General features: G+C 44.2%; 1 protein-coding gene across 1 annotated transcript in view; it reads right to left on the bottom strand.

Moving 5' to 3' along the window:
• Positions 1–1280: 1280 nt before the first annotated feature.
• GPC4 (glypican 4) overlaps positions 1281–19831 on the bottom strand; it is a 68024-nt gene continuing 49473 nt past the window's right edge. Inside the window, exons 4-9 of the mRNA XM_050974605.1 lie at positions 13444–13609; positions 7554–7684; positions 7201–7347; positions 6665–6801; positions 4292–4467; positions 1281–3470 (exon numbers count right to left, since the gene is read on the bottom strand). Coding sequence (XP_050830562.1) covers positions 3259–3470; positions 4292–4467; positions 6665–6801; positions 7201–7347; positions 7554–7684; positions 13444–13609 — 969 coding nt within the window. The 3' untranslated portion in view covers positions 1281–3258. The remainder of the gene's footprint in view (positions 3471–4291; positions 4468–6664; positions 6802–7200; positions 7348–7553; positions 7685–13443; positions 13610–19831) is intronic.

Raw genomic sequence — 19831 nt, 5'->3', positions numbered from 1 at the left:
CAAGCCAGAGGGCTTGCCTGGTCCAGCCAGGCATTAAAACAATTACAGGATGGTGATGGGAACAATTGCACCATCTGTCCAAGAAATGACCACTGTTCTGAGAGGTTGCACTCTCCAGAATTAATACAGCACCTTGTGAGGACAAACCCAGGCTGGCTCAGCCAGGAGAAGAGCAGGACCCTGCCCTGGAGTGTGTAAAGACTCCTCTGGCCATTTGTCCTGACTTAGGGGGGCACCAAAACAACACTGAATGAGAGACTCTGATCACAGTCCCATTACATGCTCTCCTTTTCCCCCCTCCACGTGTCACCTGTGAAGCCATTTCAGGACAGGCACTGAGCTGTTAAAACCGGCCCTATTAAGAGCTGGATCTTTTCATTCCAGTGCTTTGGGAGACAGCACCTCCCACACTGCCAAGGACACCACCTTTCTGCTTCATTTTGCATTTGAAGTGCACTTACCAGCTCCATTAACTTTAATTATTAATTCTATATATGGAAATTTTTCTTTAAATCATGCTCATAATGGCACTGGTTATATATGGAAAAAAAGAAAAATCTGAAAGAGAGGAGCACATGCCTTCCCTGAAGTGAGCAGCATGCCTCATCCCTACCCGTATGGTTTAGTTTACAAGCTCATGTCAGAGAGCCAACTTCACACACAAACACAAAATAAAAGCAGGAACACAATTTTGATCATCCTACATTGATGTTTACTCTTGTTTCCTGCAGCCCCAGGTGACAAATCTGTCCTTTATATACTGAAGTCTCTTGTGCTATTAACAAAATCAACTGGACATGCTCAAAACTGACGGGAGGTCTCTGCATTGGTGGCATGTACCAAACTAAGGAATAATAATTAGTGAGCAATTAGTTGTAAAATGATAAATATAAATTCAGAAGTGTTTTTGTTTTCTGACAGAAATGCTCAAAACCAGGAGAATTTACAAGCAACTTTCTTACATATGAACACTTAGGCCAAGAAGGGAGATGCTGGAGCAGGCAGCAACCCTGAACATAAGGGCTTTTGTTCCACCAATCTCAGAGCTCTGAAGAAGTTTTATTTTTTTTTTATTTCTTTTTTTCTTCATTTAACTCTGCTGGCCTGCCAGCTGGGTATGAGCCAGAAGGGTTATCCAGTCAGACCCTACTGCGATATATTTACAATGGTAGTGCATCTAAGGTTTGTTTATTTCGGGATTAAAATTCAAATGGCTAGAACCATTTAAATAATTAAAGGGCAATCAGAAAATGCCATGAAACCAAACAAATCAGGAAAAGTCATGGAAACCATCAGCAATATTTAATTCAGAAATTCTCTTTGTTAGGAAACTTTGCTGAAAGAAAACAGCTGGATGTAGTTCAACCCTCTAAATTAAAAACAATCTAACAAGGTCTATAGGGATAACTCTTTCAGCTACATATTGGAGACCAGATTCACTTCTACCAAGTAAAAGCAATAGCACTCAAAGCTAGAAAGGAAATTCCTCAGAACTGAGGTAGTTTCTAAGTATCAGCACATTTTCCAATTCCTCGCAAGGCAACTTAGCTATTTACAATCCATTTTTTCCCACACATAAATTTATAATTTTTTCAATTTTATGGTTCCATGATTTATTTTCTAAAGAAAAATAATCTAACCAGAATATCCCTAACTGTACTAACATCATGTTTTAATAAATAACTGGCTACTTCTAGTAAAATTAAGCCTCCAGGATTATTTATACCAGCCAAGAATACTCTGTCTTTATAGCTTTGCAGAAATTTGGTGTGAAAATAAAGTTGAGTATAATGCTGACCCTGAGCTAACAAGTAATTAATGCTTCAATATAAAAATAGAAAATTATCCTTTACGACACAGGGGTGGAATACAGCAAACCTTTTCTCTCAGAATTGCTCTCCTGCCCAGATCCAGGCATCCAGCCAGACCTAAAGGCTATCCAAAGCAGGAAAAGACGTGCAGAATAATTTTGAGTCTTTCCAAAGATGCTGCTTTTGCTAAACTCTTTTAAAAACTATTTCATCTCTTTTCTTAAAAATATACATTTCTTTTATTCATGAGTTGCTGTTCACCACAACATTGTTCCAACTCCAACATCACAGGTAGAGAGAGGAAGGTGTCTCAGGTAGTGTTGAAAAGCTACAGGTGCTGGGTATCAGATCCCAGAAGACCAAACACACCCAAAATGAGGCATCTTCAGCCTTGCCAGCTGCTGCTTCCATGTACCTGCAACAGTGCCTGCTCCTTCTCTTTTGCCCCCATCAGAGAGGAAACAAAACTCTTGCAAAAACAAACCCAACCCCTCCCCACCTGCCCTCCCACAGAGGAGTCCTTAGAACCAGCACTGAGAGTGTTAAAAAATCAATCCAGCATTCAGCTAACAGACGTGCAGACCAGACACATGTTGGCATTTGGAGCTGTGAGACCACAAGTTGTTTCCAACTGAACAAGTTTAATGCCTCATTCCCACGGGGGATGCACGTTGGGAACTGACCCACAGGAGTTACAGCTGATTGCAAGGATCCCGGGGAACAAAGGACAACTCTTCTCAGCGTCTGCAGAATGGGAATTCTCTGTAGTCCCTTCCAATTTAACCAAACCTCCTGTAAAGCAAGCACAACCTGCTCCTGGCATGGATGCCCTAAGCAAACGAGGCCCTTGGCACGATGACCAGTTCTGCCTTCACCTTCTGTTTTACTGCATAATAAAGACAAATGACTTCCACTTCTCTCCAGATAAGGTAACTAACATAATGTGGATAAATGGGAAGTTAACTACATGAAACATTTTCTGCTTGTTGGGCAATTATTTTTTCCTCATAAGATAACATGATAAATAAAACCTGCTTCTGTACAGATATTTCTCATTTCAGAAACACATACTTGTTACAGGCCAAGAGAAGACCCTGGGGTTTTTGTTTTCGTAAGAAATACAGTAAAAGAAAAAAAAAAAAAAAAGGAAGTGATAAAGACACAAATGCAGAGCTAACTACAGGCTTGTATATACATTTTTGTTATCCACCTCTAACATGGACTCTTGGTGAACGGGATAGACTGGTTCTTCCCATTCCTGTTATTCCCAGGATAGCAAGGGAAACAAAAATAAATCAGTATCTTAAAACCAGTGGCAACATAGTAAAAACTGTACACTGTTGTCCATTAACTTAAAAAGCAAAGTCTCTAGATGGTATAAAAGTGAAAGCAGGTGCCTTCTACCTTTGATAATAAAAGTCTTTTCCCCTCCCCCTATGCTGCACAATTATCTCCATTGTCTTTGCATGGCCAAGAACAAAATGCTAAGGAGCAAGGCTGCTTGTGATAGACCGCTTCTGGTGGCAGCAGCAGAAGTGTTCACGGTCTTGTCGCTCTTGTTGGAGCTGCCGGTGACCTCGGTGGCGTTGAACTCGAACTCTGGGGAGCACTGCTGGAGCTCACAGCCGCTGCCGCTCTCCTCCCCGCTGCTCTCCTCACCTGGGGAAACAAACACACCTGCTGTGCTCCTCTGCTGCATGCACCAGGCAGCAGGGGCAAAAGGAAAGAGTGTGGCTGTTCTGGTGCTTATGAGAGGTAAGCGTGGGTCCCTCCCCTGGTTAATGTGATTTCTGGGTGCAGTCATCATGTCTGGGCGATGGGTGCAGCCCAGAAAGCCAACCACATCCTGGGCTGCACCCAGAGCACTGTGAGCAGCAGGTCGAGGGAGGGGATTCACCCCCTTTACTCCACTCATGACACCCCACATGGAGTTCTGCATCCAGCTCTGGGGCCCCCAGCACAGGAAGGGTCTGCTGGAGGGAGTCCTGAGGAGGACACAGAAATACTCAGACGCTGGAACACCTTTTTTATGAGGAGAGACTGAGAGAGCTGGGATTGTTGCATTAAGACAAGGGGTAATAGTTTTAAACTAAAAGAAAGTAGATTTAGATTTGATATGAGGAACAAATGGTTTTATGATGGCACAGGCTGCTTGGAGAGAGGTGGTAGGTTCCCCATCTCTGGAAAGACTCAAGGTCAGGCTGGTTGGATGGGGCTCTGAGCAGCCTGATGCAGTAGATGATGTCCCAGCTCATTGCAGGGTGATGCAATGATGACCTTTAAAGGTCCCTTCTTACCCAAACCATTCTATGGCTTTGTGGGAACACCCCTCCTCACACAGCCTGTCGGAGAGGCCGGTTCCCACCCTCCTCACTAACACGCTTACCCACAGCTGAAGCTTAACCAGCTACCCGTGTTAGCATGAAATCCAATTAAAAGGGAAAAAAGAAAAAGCAAAAGGCAAACAACAGCAAACATACTTATGTCAATGAAGTCGACGTCGTTCCCACTGTAGGCATTCTTCAGCTTGTTGGTCATCACCCGCAGAGCCATGATTTGCCGGCGAATCACCATGTCTGGCTTGGTAATGTCCACTTCAACCTCTGGGTTATTCACTTGACTTGCTAAACCATTTCCAGTCACTGCAAAGTCGTACCTGAAAAGAAACCATTCCTGCTGGTACCAGAGCTGCAGCTCGGGAGGATCCCGATGACACCATGGGAACACTGCCAATGTGTTCCACTGCCAATGCCATCTCTGCTTTCAGTCTGGGTGACATTCTGAGCGCAACAGCATCCTTCCACATGCTACACCTCACACAGCCCTTCTAAACCCATCTCCCTTCCCTGCAATCTCTGCAGCATGTGGAATGACGCACTGTTTTCATTTACACTATGCCACATGGGCAGGGGAATGACAATTTTCTCTCCAACTTGAAAAGGAAAGGAAGTTCTGGGGTTTATATTAATAATGGCTTTCAACAGCATCAATCAGCTCGCTGCAGGCTGCAGAGCAATACAAGGTGCTGAGATGCCTTGATGCCAGTTAGATGACACTTTTGGGAACACAACCTTTGAGACCATGGTTATCCCACAGAAACCTATAGTAACTGTTGGAGGTAGCAGTGTCATTCTGACTTTAGTAATGGACCTTAACCATCAAGCTGGGATATTAAATGTGTGCTTCTCACCACACAGACATGAGATGCAATTTCCCTAATACCTCCAGCAGGAGAAACATCTGTGATGCTGAGGATGAGATTCTGCAGGCCATACATCAGAGAAGGGGAGAGACAAGATGCTCAGCTCCAGAAGGTGTACATGCATGTACAGGTCTGAACACATGTACAGCCTCCCGGTTTAAAAGAGAGGCTGAGCAACAAAACCCAACAGAATACATTTCCTGACACAGGTATTTGGAGTGTCATCTTATACAGCAGGGATAGGACACATTCCCCTTTCCTCCAATTACCTAACTTGCTAGAAAGATCAGTTTAACAGAAGAAAACATTACTTTTCTTAGTTATGATGCCAACATCAGGATCACAAGAGAGAGAGAGAAAAGCCTTTAGCAGAGTCTACTGATCCTGGACACCAGGATGTTATCATACTCTGAAAAGCACACTCAAACCCTGTCCTACATATGGGAGTGACAATGACAATGATAATTGGTGGTGACAGTTTTGTTATTATTTGTGATCAATATTTTATGTTTCAAAGAAGTCTGAGACCAAAGTGTGGAAGACTACCAAACTTCTACCTTATTGGAGTCATTGAGAAAATAGTAAAGCAAATTATCTTGCCCAACCCAAGAGGATATCCAGCCTGCCCTGTCTCCTTGCCAAGTGCTGCCAAGTCTCCATCTCCCCTTGATACTGGTGCCCCTGCACACACTGGGGGTATCTGCTATGAAAAGCCCCTAGAAGCTGCTAATAAACAAGATTTCAGGAGGCAGAGCCACTTCTTGTCACATACACCCAAAACACTGCCCTAGCAAAGTATGGCAGAGTTTTAGGCACACACAAAACAGTGTAAAAGTTATGAGGTCTGGCTTAGTGTTGTGTCCCAAAACTATTAAGGGCAGAACCTGCTTTTACTTAGAAAAACTGCTGGAAAACCCCAGACAACTGCTTTTTTCTTTTTTGCCTTTTTTTTTAAATGAAACATCTTGGATTGAGCTTATTTCCTCAGTAAGCAAACAGAAAAAAAAAAAAAAAAAAAAAGAGAAACTTTTATTTCCAAAATAAAAGTTAAACAGTTACATAAACCATATGACAGAAAAACTCTGGCTTACTCATGTGTTGGCAATTTCTTCCTTACAAGCAAAAAAAAGAGTTTTGTAACTCTTTTTTCCATAGAAAGTGTGAATGAAACCACTGGCCCCCTTGTGCCACTGACCTCAGCACTGGAGAAGGTCTCCACCCTCCATCACCCCTGCCCTTGCTCAACAAAAAAAAAAACCAGTTCCTGGTGGAAACACCAACTGGGGGCACTGGGGCAACAGCACAGTCAGACAACACAAGCTCTGTGCCTGGGATACAGGATTTTGTACAGATCTCCCCAGTTCCATGAACAACTAGTAAGGGGCTTAAGTCCAAGGAGAAATGACCTATTTGGGTATCCACACTCTGCTCCCTCCTCTAAAAGAAACCCCCATGTAGAGCCTGGACAACACTTTGGTGCTACATTCCAGCTCTCCCATCTACAAAAACAAAAGGGGTAATGGCAGCAGCCTGTCTTGGGCGAGCTGGGATCACTCCTGTAGGAGAAAAGGGCTCAGGGAAAGGGATCAGGACACAGGGAAAGTCTGGGGTGAGAGGGAAAGGGTTAACCAGGGCAGCAGCATCACCAAACCTGCTCTTGGCGCTTCCATTCCAGCACTCATTCTCATTGACAGTGCCTACAGACATCTTTTCATCATTGCAAATGTTGCCAGGGAGAGATGACCAAAATTTTTTGGCTTGTTTCAGCTTCTCTTTCACATCAGTAACCTATTAAATTAAATAAAAAAAGGAACACAAGACATAATCCAGAATACCAAACACTCAGTAAAAGCAAAGTTGAGAAGGTTTTTTTCATCACAACAGACATGTACAGGCCAGATCTTCAGGCTGTGAGTTTTGATGGTTGATTTACTTTTTTAATACAAAATTAAACACTGCTCCTCAAACACATATTATTCATAAGCCAAGCTTTTAACACAGGCAGTTCTCTGACATAGAAGCGCTGAGGTAATTAATGTCTAGAGCTATGGGCAGATTACACCCCTTAGAGAGTTTTAAGACAGCCAAGGAATATTAAGAAAGCCTATAAATTAAAAATGGTGAATTATACAGGGTGGTACCCGAGTATGGAGCACCAGTGTGGCACCAGCAGGAGCAGGCACTCACCAGTCGGTCCAGGCTTGTGCCAGCAGCTGTTGTGGGTCGCTCCTCTGGGTTGTAAGGTCTGAAACGAGCAGTGAAACCACCTTCAGAGACAGAGCGAGCAGTCCGGCCTTGAGCAAGTGTTTTTGGCTGGCCACATCCCTGGAAAACCTGTGTGAGAGAAGGAAAGGATTTTATGAAGTAAGAGGTCACAAGAGCCTCCCTTTCCCAGGCTCCAAAGCAGCCCCCACCCAAAATAATACATTAGCTTTATATATACTTGAAAGGGCATTTAAGAAAAAAAACATATTGACAAAAATAGGGAAATAAAACACATTAAATAAAAAAAATCCCAAGGGTGCTCTTGGCCCATTTACCTTCTGAGACACCTGCATGCTGTTCTCCTGCATGTTCATGATCGCATCTGAAATTTTCACATCAATGGGGTCCATGACAGACTCAATGTTGAAAGGTCCCTCCAGCCTCTCTGCTACCAGCAGCATTGAATCTAACAAAGAGAGAGAAAACCAAAGGTTTGTAATGGAGGAGGATCTACCATACAGAGAGAAAAACAAAGGCTTTTAATGGAGGAGCTTCAGGAATAAGAGTTAAGAAGGATAACAGGGTTTTTTTTGAGCACATGGACATTAACCATTGCAGTGTCACCTCTGACCAGCACACATCTCCAGGAAACATTTTGCTCAGTTCCCAGAGCCTACACCTTCACCAGGCACTTAGAGGCTGCCAGCACCAAACCACAGGCTCATGTACATCAAAAGCCATCACAGCCTGCCAACAGCAGTCTGTAATCAGCTCCTCCCATCAGAACAAGCATTACTAACACTCTCCTTTCCATGCTCATTTATTAAAGGTTGCCTTGTGTCATTTGTTTTTCAAGACTGCTTTCAAAGCCATCAGCTTCCTCATGCTGGTCTTGAGCACAAGGCACCAACATGCAAGGGTCCAGGATAATCTTTGATACCATCTTTCCCTTATGGAGAGCTACAGGCTTTTTCCTGTCTGGAGAAGCCAAGGGAGCAATTCCTAGCACCACATGGACAATTTGCACAAGGGAGAGAGTCTTTGTGAGAGCAGGGTGAATGCTGTGCACTCATGAAGTATTTGGCACATCTCTAAGCAAGGGGAGATGGAAAGTCTCTCAGCCAACACCAGGTCACTCCTCCTGTGCCGACATGCATGTCCTCATCAAATGCATCATTAAACACAGCAGCTACTGGACCATCCACTACTTCCTCTGGGAAATTATTACAGGCATTAAGGCTTTCACCCTGCACTGCATTTGAGCCCTCTCTCTGGTTCTCCCCTACAAGGTGCCTCCAGGAATACACCTGGCACTAAGCTCTTGTCTCTTCTCACCCATCACAACCTTAATTTACTGTTAGTTTTCACTGCAGTCCCTCAACCCCAAAGCATTTGCTGGTCTCCTCTCCTGCATCACTTCATAATGCTCTGCCACAAACTCATCTTTTTCCAGTTGCATGTAATTCCTCAGTTTTTCCTAGCCTGAGTGACAAGGACAGAACAGCCCCTACTCCTAAGACATGCCTGGTCCCTTCCATCAATAAGAAATGGGCGTTTTACACTCCGTCTATTCATCTTTCTCATGACATTCATCCTCCTCCTAAGTGCAGAAGGTACTTTGCACAAACAGAAAACTTCTGCAGGCTCTGGCTATCTGTTAAATCCCTATAAAGAAACTACACACTGAACAATTTAGTAATAGCTCTGCCTGAGTGCCCAAGTCATGTAAAATAAACTACATTAAAAAACCCACAAATTATGAAAAATATAGAACAAAGCTATTTGAGTATGTAAAGTTATTATCATTATTATTAAAAACAACACAACACATTATAATAATAATCCAACACCATAGCCCCCAACATGAATTGCAGGTGCCTTCCGAGCCTGTAAATCCACTTTTTAAAGAAAACTCAATATTCCAAAGATTTGCTGAGTGTTAGTTAAAGGACTATCATTCAATTAACCCCCTCTCACTCATCTCCACCAAGGTGTGGGTGTTTAGGGAGTGAGCTCCAGAGGAGCTGGTGGCCCCAGGAAAGGCCCTCACTCTGCAGGCACACTCCACCAGCATCAATGACAGAGCTCTTGCAGGGCATGGCTGGAATTTCACCATCAGGGACTACAAACAGGTCTGAACTAAATGCATTAAAAAAAAAAAAAAAAAAAAAAAAAAAAAAGGAAAAAAAAAAGAAAAAACAAAGCTAAAAAAGGAGACGGTAATAACAAATGAAACAAAGAGTCTTAGACTGTATTGTGGTGGGCTCCAATAAAGTGATGCTTCAAATCTCTGAGTAATGACTGCTAGCATGAATATACCATTGTGCCAGAGAGAAAAATGCTTTTGATGTGCTACCAAATGGAGACTTTTGTAAACAAGTGGAGCACAACTTAAATGTGTTCATCATTGTCAAAGCTTTTGGGGTTTTTCACGCGCATAAAGAACATCCCGGTGCAGTGTGCAGGAAGCCGCTCATTTCAAATAAAAATATTATGAGTAGACAGATAATAAAACACACCAAATGCACAGGGTTGTTTTTTTTTAAAAAAAAAAAAAGAAAAGAAAAATCATTCAATTTTGTAACTACTTAATTCTCTGAGTGGCCAGGAAAGGCCACAGATCAATAAAGTGTTTGTGAAAGACTGAAAGGAAACATAAACCCCAATTCTTCTAGCTGTTTGGCATCTTTGTAAACTTTGAGCCGGGCAGGCCATCCACAAGACCATGGGAATGTAGAGCGAATTGGGTCCTTTGTTAGCAGGGGTACCATGGCGTTCCATGTATCACAGCCCAGGAATGCAGCCTCTGATTTGACTGCCCATAGAGAAAATGCATTCGGCCTCCAGCAGAGCTGCCAAAGCTGGCGAGAAAAGATAAGGAAAGTAGTAATTGGAGTTGGGATTGATAATGGCAAGGAACACTAAACGAAATAAACTTTCATTAGAAAGGGGTGGGGAGGAGCAAGGGCTGAGGGTGGGGGGGCTCTGCATCATCCACAGTTTTGATTTTGGAGGCATCCTGCAAACTTTTACCTCCCAAGAGGAGCTGGCTGGTGTCCCCAGAGCAGTGGTGGCCAGCAGTGGTTCCCTCTGGTAGCCCTGTCTGACGTTGCCAAGGCTGGCTGAGGTTCAGGGCGCCGCCAGCACTGCTGCCCGCAGGAGGGGAGGCTCCTGCCCCAGCTCCAGGAGCCAACCTTCTGAGCAACTCAGCTCCCAGAAAAAGATTTTCCTTTAGGGGGAGCAGAGAGGGGTTGATTACAAATAACAATTATTTGCCCCAGCTCTTGTGCAAAGTAAATGATATTTATAAGCCGTGGTGAGATGGCTCAGCTTTGCTTCACCAAAATCTCCAACTCTGTCAGAGTGAAAAATCTATCCCAGCCATGTATTACAAACACACAGCATGACAAAGACTGTCTCTCCTCCCTGTGATGGGGAGATAGAGGTGGATTTAGGTAAAAAAAAAAAGCCAACCAAGACATACCATCTAGCACCATCCCTTAAAGACCCTTTTCCTCTTGCATACATTTGTCCTTGCTACTGGCATTGAGACAATCCTTGGCAACAAAGCACCTCGCTCTCATGAAGGAAAGCAATTCTTTCTCATTGTGCCACCAATAATCAGAAACCCACATCTTCAGCCTCACTGTCTGACTTGAAGAACAAAAGGCAGTTTTCAGTCTTAACCCCAAGATCTGATTTAAAAGGGGAAGGAAGGAGGGGGAAGACCTTGACCATTCATTAACAACAATCTTTTTTTTTTTTTTAAGCGGGGTGGGGGGAAAATTCTTTGCACACAAAGTAGTACTCCAGATATGTATATGGAGCCTGAATTCGACATCTTTGAGCAGAGTAAACCTTTGTGGAGAAAAAAAAATCATGAAAAGGCACTGGAGATTAACACTGTTCATTCAGGAAGGCTCCAACCCCCCAACAGCCTGTTTGAAACAAAGTATACCCCTGTCTAATTGGTGTACAATTGTGTCAGGAATAGAGGGAGAAATAATTTAGATAGTTAAAGGGGAGAAAAGAGTACAATTCGGTCATTATTTCATACTCCTCAGCTTTAAATGGTACTTTGGAGAAATAAGGAATTACAAAGTCTTCTTGTCTCAAAAAACCTACAAACTTTACATCCCAGCTTTACATAATTGACTTACTTATAGACCCACAAGCACACACAAATGCGTATTTCACATGCACCCACATTCATATAGACTTGCAGCACTTGCTACAAGTTCTCTGATTTAACTATTTTTAAATTGATTTGATAGGTTCAAAATCTGCTTTTGACTCGCAATAAATCATTGCTGTAACTTGGCACTTAAACCCACAATGCAAAATCTCATTGAGCCCATGGAAGTGGGATTTTAGGATTTTGTGAGGTGGTCTGGGGGAAATTTTTTGGGGTGTTATTTCTTTAATGATTGAAACCTTTAAACACATACACAAGATATTTGTGGCATATGCCCTGCCCTAAACAGGAGATATATTTAATTTAATTTGTCTCAAGTAGCTAACTGAGAGAGAAACCAAAGTCTGGAACATAACTAGCAGCTGTTCACTTATTAATTTGTTTAAAGAAAGCACAACTTAAGTTTTCTGTGTCTGAACTCCACTGCAACCATCAACCAAGAATGCAAGAACCAAGCAAATACTGCCAATAAATCTAACAAAGCTTAATACCACACTTAAGTAATGAGTGGGCAAGAAGCCCTTTGGGGAGGAAGCACTGCAGGAAGAAAGCTTTGCTTCCAACCTGGAATCACATGTATTTATTTTGTCTTGTTTAATAATCTTAATTATTGTATGCAGTCCCTGATCAGACTCGTGTGACAGGGCTCGCCGGCTTCCCCCGAGGTTCGTTTTTAGCTGCATACCACCTACAGCAATTAGCTGCTTGTGCTTTTGTCTGTTTTCTGGCATTATGCCCTTCCCTTTCATGGGATTCTTCTTTTCTACTTGGACTAGATGTTTGCAAGTCTCCTGGCTTTGAGCTTTTTCAGCAACAATTGTAGTTGAAATACTTAATATTCTCATGAGAAAGACGGCTGAGAGGACTGGGGGGCTGGGGTGTCAGCCTCCCAGAGAATGACTTGGAAACCCAACTTAGTGTCACATTTAGCTCCCTATATGGAATACACACACAAAAAAATGCCCTCTGAAAATAACACCCTGCACACATTCAGTTGGCATGGGCAGCAAAGTGAAAATCCAGTGCACAAAACAGAGGAAAACAAGTTCTAAGACATAAATGGAGCCTGAAATGTCAGCTAGCAGCAATTTCCTTTTTTTTTTAATCTTGCAATTTAGTGAAACAAAAATCTTTTCTTTCTAACAATCTCTTTTTTTTTAACATGAGTGGAATGGGAAGAGTACCACAGCCATTTCAGTAGCAGCAGATACTTTACACGTGCATTTCACCACACATTAACTACAGTGAAGTGACTGCTCCCAAAGGATGCTCGATCACAGATAAATCAAACCTCCTAGAAAAGCAGCACAAATGAAAACATTTAACATTATCTATTGCCTGTGCCCCAAAATGTGATGCACTGCCAATTCTGATGAGCCTTGACCCAAGGTAGAATTTAACATTTCAGTCTCAATTTAATGTATTGAATGATACTGTGTATAAGCACGGAGAGAAATAACAAAGAGGAGGAAGAGGATGGCAAAAGCACTAGCACAGTTTCATACAAGACCTGCTGACATGGCAAAAGGATGGTGGCCAAGCACCAAATGAGCTATTTAAAAACAGATTCAGACATGTCCCATTCGATTTTTTAGTGTAAAATCCAGGCCTACAGCTTTTCCCAAAGCTCTTCATGGCTGGCAAGGAGACTCCTAGGCAGCTGAAGGAGAAAACTGACTTCAGGAAGGACAGCTGTATGGTGACAACAAGGTGTAAGTAGCATAGAAAAACAAGCTCACACACGTGCTTGGTCCAGCAAGAAGAAACATTCTGAGCCTACAAGCCCACGCCACTTCCATCCTCCTGAAGCTTGCTGCAACAAAAGTCACTGGCACAACACTCTCCTTTATTTGAAGGTTAATGTGAATAGCAAAAGGTGTGCTGTACTCAGAGGTGTGGAAGGAAAAGATACCCATCACAGATACCTGAAAAACCTGCTACAGCTCAGCACAGCCACTCACGATGCTATTCAGGTGGGGAACACACTACCAGTGCAGACTTACAGGCAGTTTTATCCCATATTGCCTTACCCATAAAGATATTCCACTCGGCATCCAAGTCCCCTTGGTTGGCCAAGCAGCCTCTCATGACGTTAAAGCAGTAGTTGTAGCAGGGCTTCACTGACACCAGACCTCGGCAGTGTGGGCAGTACATCATCTTCAGCAGCGCCCGCGTTCCCTGCGGCGTGGGGTTCACCTTTATGAGAGAGAAAGAAAAAAGGACAAGAAAATTAGTCCTTGGTCACTAAAGCAAAATCCCCACACATCTACCCAAGGTGCATGAGACAGAGCTGTGCAGAAGAGATGCAGCAGGGTCAGGCATCGCTCTCTGGTCCCTGCTTATATGCTCCAGAGATCTGGGGAAAAGATGAAGGGGTCTGGCTCACCTCCTTGGCTGTATCTGCCACTCCAGGGGCACCCCCAACTCTGCAAAACATTATTTGCACCATGAGTACACCCTGTATGATGTGGGACCCCTCCCAGGGCTGCAAGGACAGGCACTCCAAGGGGACAGGCAGCATTCAAGCTCATGGAAGGCAGCAAAATGCACCCAAGTCAAAAGCTGCACTCTCTGAGCCCTGCTGCAAACACACGCTGAGGATGATGCTGGAATTTTTCAGGAAAATGCGGGATGTCAAGATGGGATGTCTGACACGATCCCTGTACCAAACCCATTGGGAGCATGCCTTCCTCCTCAGCGGGGCTGTGGCTCTTCCTGACAATCGCCCAGCAGGGCTCTCCAGCACAGAGACCAGCTCCTTTATATCACATTCAAGTCCCTCAACACAGCATTTACATGACAGATACCCGAGTTCATTTACACTCAGCACTCATCACGCTCAGTAACACCATTCCCCACACCCCAAGGAGGTGGCAGCTACAACCCTGCAGCTGAGGACAAGCCGGGAGGACCCTCAAAGCCACGGTGCAGCCGCTGGGTGTGCGAGTGGAGCTGTCTGCAGCAGGCACGTCACCCCTGAGCCCTCAACAGGGCTGTTTTCCAAAGTGACTCATGATCATTCATGTTTGATTCACCCTCTGGCCCAGCTTCAAAACATTCATTGAAACCATTCCATCCAGCCAGTCCAAGGAGCATTAGCTCCATCCCGACCACATGGTGGGTCCATCTGAAGTGCTGAACAGAGAAGCTCCCTCAAGAGCAAGTTTAAGTGTTAATTAGTCACATATGAAAATAAAAAATTAAGATGGAATCAGACTCCCTGACAAAACAGAAGTGGTGTATGGTGTTTTAAACAATGCACCTGAGACTCCTTGTCAGGCATTTAGGGAAGTGCTCTAAAGAGGCTGTGATCCAAGACTGTGCTGGAGGAGACACACAACATCCCTGAGAAAGAGCAAAGTCCCTCTCCACAAACAGCTGGAGATGTGGATGGCCTTCACATGCTGGAAGGTCTGGGGACTGACTTCACAGCAGAGAGGACAAAAGGACTAAATGGAGATGAATATACATGAGGAAGATCTGGTACCACACATAGGCTGAGGACCTTACTATTGCCCATCTCAGTGCGAGGACTATGGAGAAACTAAGCCTAATCTGCTGGTGCAAAACCTTGTTGACAGCCCACAAAACTAGGAGGCAACAGATTTTAACAAAAATAAACCAGAAAAGAAAAGCATCACATAATCAAGCTGGCTTTGTTAGTAACATCAGCAAAATTTTAAACCCTCTTTTCTTATGGAAAGAGATTACAGATAAAGATCTGCTGTGTTTCTGACAACTCAAACCCATGGTTTCTCTTCAGCAGGCAAGTGAACTGGTTAGAGAGACAGAAGGACAGTCTTCTGCAGCTGATGTAGCTCAGCACTGGATTTTGTCTGGCCAGCAATGCTCATCAGACAGCACTTCTTTTGTCCGCAAAGAGCCTGTATGGCTAAGGAAAAGGAGAACCCATGTAGAAAGCTGTTTGTGGTGGCTGTGGAATCTGATTCAGATGCTCCAGAGCATATACATTCTATATTATATATATATATATATATATATTTGGAAGGCACAGTGGGAGCAGGAGCCCCAGCAGAAGGCTCCCTATGGGGACAGCATGGCTTTAAAGGAGAGCTGGATGAAATACTAAGAGCTTAAGCAACAGAAACCAGCTAAATCAGATGATTTATAGTTGGAAAACTGGAAACAGACAAATGTAAAGGTATCATCTGCTATCCATATGGTGCAGTCCTTGCACAACAAAAAAGTGGCAGGGGGAACTAAACATCTCGCACCAAGAGACAAGAGCTCTGAAGGGCGCTCAAGTTTAGTAGTTTAGTTGTTTCTCTGATAAAAATCCATTCCTGTGTCACTTAGCAGGGGGTGACAGGACCTCCATGCTAAATCCAGAGGCTTATCAATTGATCCTGGCCATCCTAGCACTTTTAGCCCCCAAAGGAGTGCTCTGCATCCTCCTCGGGAAGAAAAATTAGGAAAATGTTGACAGCACAAGCCAGGTGCTAGAGCAGTTTGAAGTGGAATGAGGAGCAGGAGGATTCCCCAACCCTGTTGTGGAAAGCTGCAGCTTTATGAAAGGGATTGCATGGCAGCATGCTGCAAAAAGCCACCCGCAGAGCCGTGACCCAGGAGGCCCCTTCCCATCTTAGGTTCCCACCTCGTCCCGCGAGCACCGAGCGGCTGCAGCCCCGCAGCATCCCCGCTTTGATATTCCATAGGGGGAGATCTTTACGAATCCCAGCAGATGCAGGGGAAACTGAAGCTGCTTTCCTGCATTCCACAGCAGGTAACATGCAATGGTCACTTGGATCAGGTCCCTTGAGCAAAGACACGGGATGATTTTAAAAGCAAGCAAGGTTTTGCTTCCTTCCCCGCATAGGTTTGAGTCCTGCACAAAGCTGAGCAGAGGGTGATCATAAAGGCGTGATGGAAAAGACAAACCCCAGCCTGCAGTGACTGCCAAACTGAGCCCTGCTAGTGATGGATGTAACCCACAGGGAAGCTGTTAGTGTGCAACACACTTGCAGGTAAAGAGGAAGACAATGGGCAAATTCATCAGTCTAAAACTGGCACTTTATCGTGTTAAAAAGCAACAGGAAGGCACATAACAGATCACTCTGAGAGAGAGTTGTGGGGAAGACATGAGCAATTACACCTCGTTACACCAGTGATAAATGCTTAACTGCTTGAGTATCACTGCAAAGAGAACCTTAACCCCTGGCACGGGGCCTGTACCCAGCCCAGACCAGCTCTGGCTCTGTCAGTGGGGTGTGCCATATGTTGCACTGGCAATTCTTCACAAGCTTTTAATGTTGGCCCTGCCACGCCAGGTGCAAGCTCTTAAAACGCCATTGTATGTAACTGTAAACCCAGATATGCTTTGTTCTGGGGTTGTGTTTACCTTGGAAAGCAACTCAAGTTCATTCAACTGAACTCTAGAATGACCCTCAAAACCAAGTAATCTCCTTTCTAATAACGCAGAGTACCAAAGAAAGCTTTATTTGCTGGAGGGGATTTACTCTGGTAGATTTGAGCCCAGGTAGTAGTAGCTGCAGTGCACATACCCTGTAAAAGCTTCTGATAGAAGTAAATGCACTCCAGTCCCTTCCTTTTATCTTGTAAAATTTATTTCCTTTCCATGGTGTTCCACACCAGTGCAGCAATCCATCACCCTGCGGTTTCATCATGTAAATTACAATTTGTCCATATCTATACGCTTTGTCAAACGTGAAGATTAAAAGCTGCTAACAGATGTGTTTTGGCACCAATCTTCCTATCAAACTTGCTCCTTAAAAATACAGATTTGCACACAATTCACAAAAATTAAGTGAAAAGCAAACAACTCAGGGCTCCATGAATTTTGTATCACATTTGTTGGGGTAACATCCCAACTTACACTGACTGGTTAAATGATGTTCCTGTAGAAATGACATGCTCTTGGCATAATAAAATATGTTTTTTTCTTGGTATCTCATCACACCCGTCCCATTTCAGAGTTTCACATGAGGGAAACTGTTACACCCTTAGCCTTTTCCAACTTGCTGGCAATTGCAGCTGCATGCATTCTTCTGCTAGAAACATCACCACTAAAGTACACACCTATGGAGTGCAATGCCTTATTTACAAGCTACCACAAAACCACCAAGACTCCAGATAAACTGATCTGTGCAAGCAGATAAAGTTCAGAGAAGCAACCAGATTCTTTTTCAACTCCTTCCCAAGGCAAGGAATAGCTGAAGAAGGATGACAGAGCTCCAGCCATGGACAGTCCTGCAGGGAGCTCCCACAGCTGTCAGACAGCCAGGGCTACATTACATTCCGTCATTCTACCCTCAAGTTAACATTAAGAATGTTAATAATAACATTTAAAATCCTGTCAGCTTTAATAACTATTTATAATAACACTGATAACTCAGGCTTTCTTATTTTGCATGCTTGCACAACAACAGCGTTGCCATGCCAGCAGCACAGCTGCCAGAAAACAAAAAAAACCAAAAATTTGAAAATAAATGTGATGAAATTACTTTTTTTTATACTGTGTTTTATTTGCCAAAAAAAAAAAAAAACAAACCAGGAATGACAGCAATACTGGCTAAAAGACTGAAAGAGTAACCTCCAAGTGACACGGAAAGATGATCTCAAAAACATGCTCTGAAGCTGCCTCTGAGATGCTCTAGGTGAGCAGTCATCTTAGACAAGTGAGTTGTCATCGATTTTTGGGACCAACACAACCCTACTTGCATCATTTTTTCCTTCTCTCAGTGTTGTGCAAGAACATCATCTTGGCACATGCTGGTGCTGACGTTCAGCTCCCTGCAAGGCAGAAGATCACTTGGGAGGCTCCTGGTTTGCTTCCCCACCCCAAATATTCCAATGAAAGTGTTTTGGAATTAACTCCGCGTTTAACCAATTTTGCTGGCCTGGTGCTAGAACATTAATAATTTAGACAGCATCTGGTTCAACCACAGATTTAGGCCCCTGAGGTCCTGCGTAAGGGAATACATTTAGGAGTGATCTTGGGAACTGCATGACTTTGTGTCTCAACACTTGCCACCCATGGCAATGTCTGCTGTGGCGTTATCTCGTGTGAGGAAAAGTTCAAGAGTGCATTTCTGCTCAGTTCCCTACTTCCAGTGTACTCCCCCCACTCCAGAAGTGACAGTGCCAAGAGGAAAAGCAGAGCTGCTGAGAGTCACAGCACCAGGCACTCGAGCTGCTGTCTTAACATTCACATGCTTGTCTTCCCCAGCAGCAACCCCAACCCACAAGGGGCACAGGGGACCTCAGGGTGCCAGCCAGGTGGATGCCTCTCCCTCTGAACATTTACACAGCAATGCCAGGCTCTGCATCTCCTGCCAATGGTGCCCTTGGGACCAAAGGGCCTTTACATCATGGTTGCTCTGTGTAGGAACAAGCCTCTCCCTACCCCACACACCACGGATCATGAGGAGCGTTCCATTTGCTTTAATGAGTAAAGCAGCAGGGATATTTATCTGGGCATCTACAACCAAAACCATTCTTAATTATCCTTCACATTGTTTTCAAAAATAGCAGCAGAACCACAGTGCAGGGCAGAGGAAGAAAAAGCCAAAACCATGCCAGTGGACTGAAGTACTCCTGCATGACACCATCTACTCCAAATCCACAGTCCTACCCAGGCACTCCCAGCCCTAAATCTGAGCTGACTGCTGCTCCAGCGTGCTTTGAAGGCCTAGCACAGGCCCTCAGATGGCTGGAACTGAGGCAGATGCAGTCACATTCTTGGCAGGTCTTCTCAGGGTCATCTTTGATGTGGAGAAGTGCTTGGTATTGTTTTCTGCATTGATGTTTGCCCCTGCTATGTGGAAGGAAATGTCCTTGAGCATGGCAGCCCCTTGGTCTGGCCTCAGAGCTTGCAACCTGCTGCCTGGAGAGCACTGCCCCTTTGGAGGTCCTTCTGCTACACACTAAAAGGGCTCAATAGCTCCTCTGGCTGTTTCTTAGTTACCCACATAGCAGAAGTGCTGCCCTCCTGTCCCTTCCCAATGCATGCAAACAGCATATTCCATTTCTGTCACTTCCCTGGCAAGGCTGGCTCTTGCCCGAGCAAGATATTGCAGCCTTTGCATATAGGACCATGAAATTCTTTCTGAAAGAGGATTACAGTCACATTCCCCTAAAGTCAAACCAAGGGCAAAATCTGCACAGAGGGAGGTCGGATCTCTGACTAAACTTTTAGATCCTCACTGGTAATTACTAGGGGTACAACTTTTACCAAAACCAGATCTCGGTGCCCTACTATTTGTGATGACACAGGCCTTAATTCTTATCCATTCGTTGTTTTATTATTTTCATCACTGCTTCTCCTAAGCCAAGGGCTGGTCCATATTCAACATCCATGCCAAAAATGACACAAGCCACAGTTCAGTTTGCTCATGCAGACCAGCAGGTCAACCAACAGTTCAACTTGGGTCCACAGGT

The sequence above is a fragment of the Serinus canaria genome, chromosome 4A (genome assembly GCF_022539315.1).
Source record: "Serinus canaria isolate serCan28SL12 chromosome 4A, serCan2020, whole genome shotgun sequence".
NCBI classification, from domain to species: Eukaryota; Metazoa; Chordata; class Aves; order Passeriformes; family Fringillidae; genus Serinus; species Serinus canaria.
This window is presented reverse-complemented; position numbering and strand designations above follow the sequence as displayed.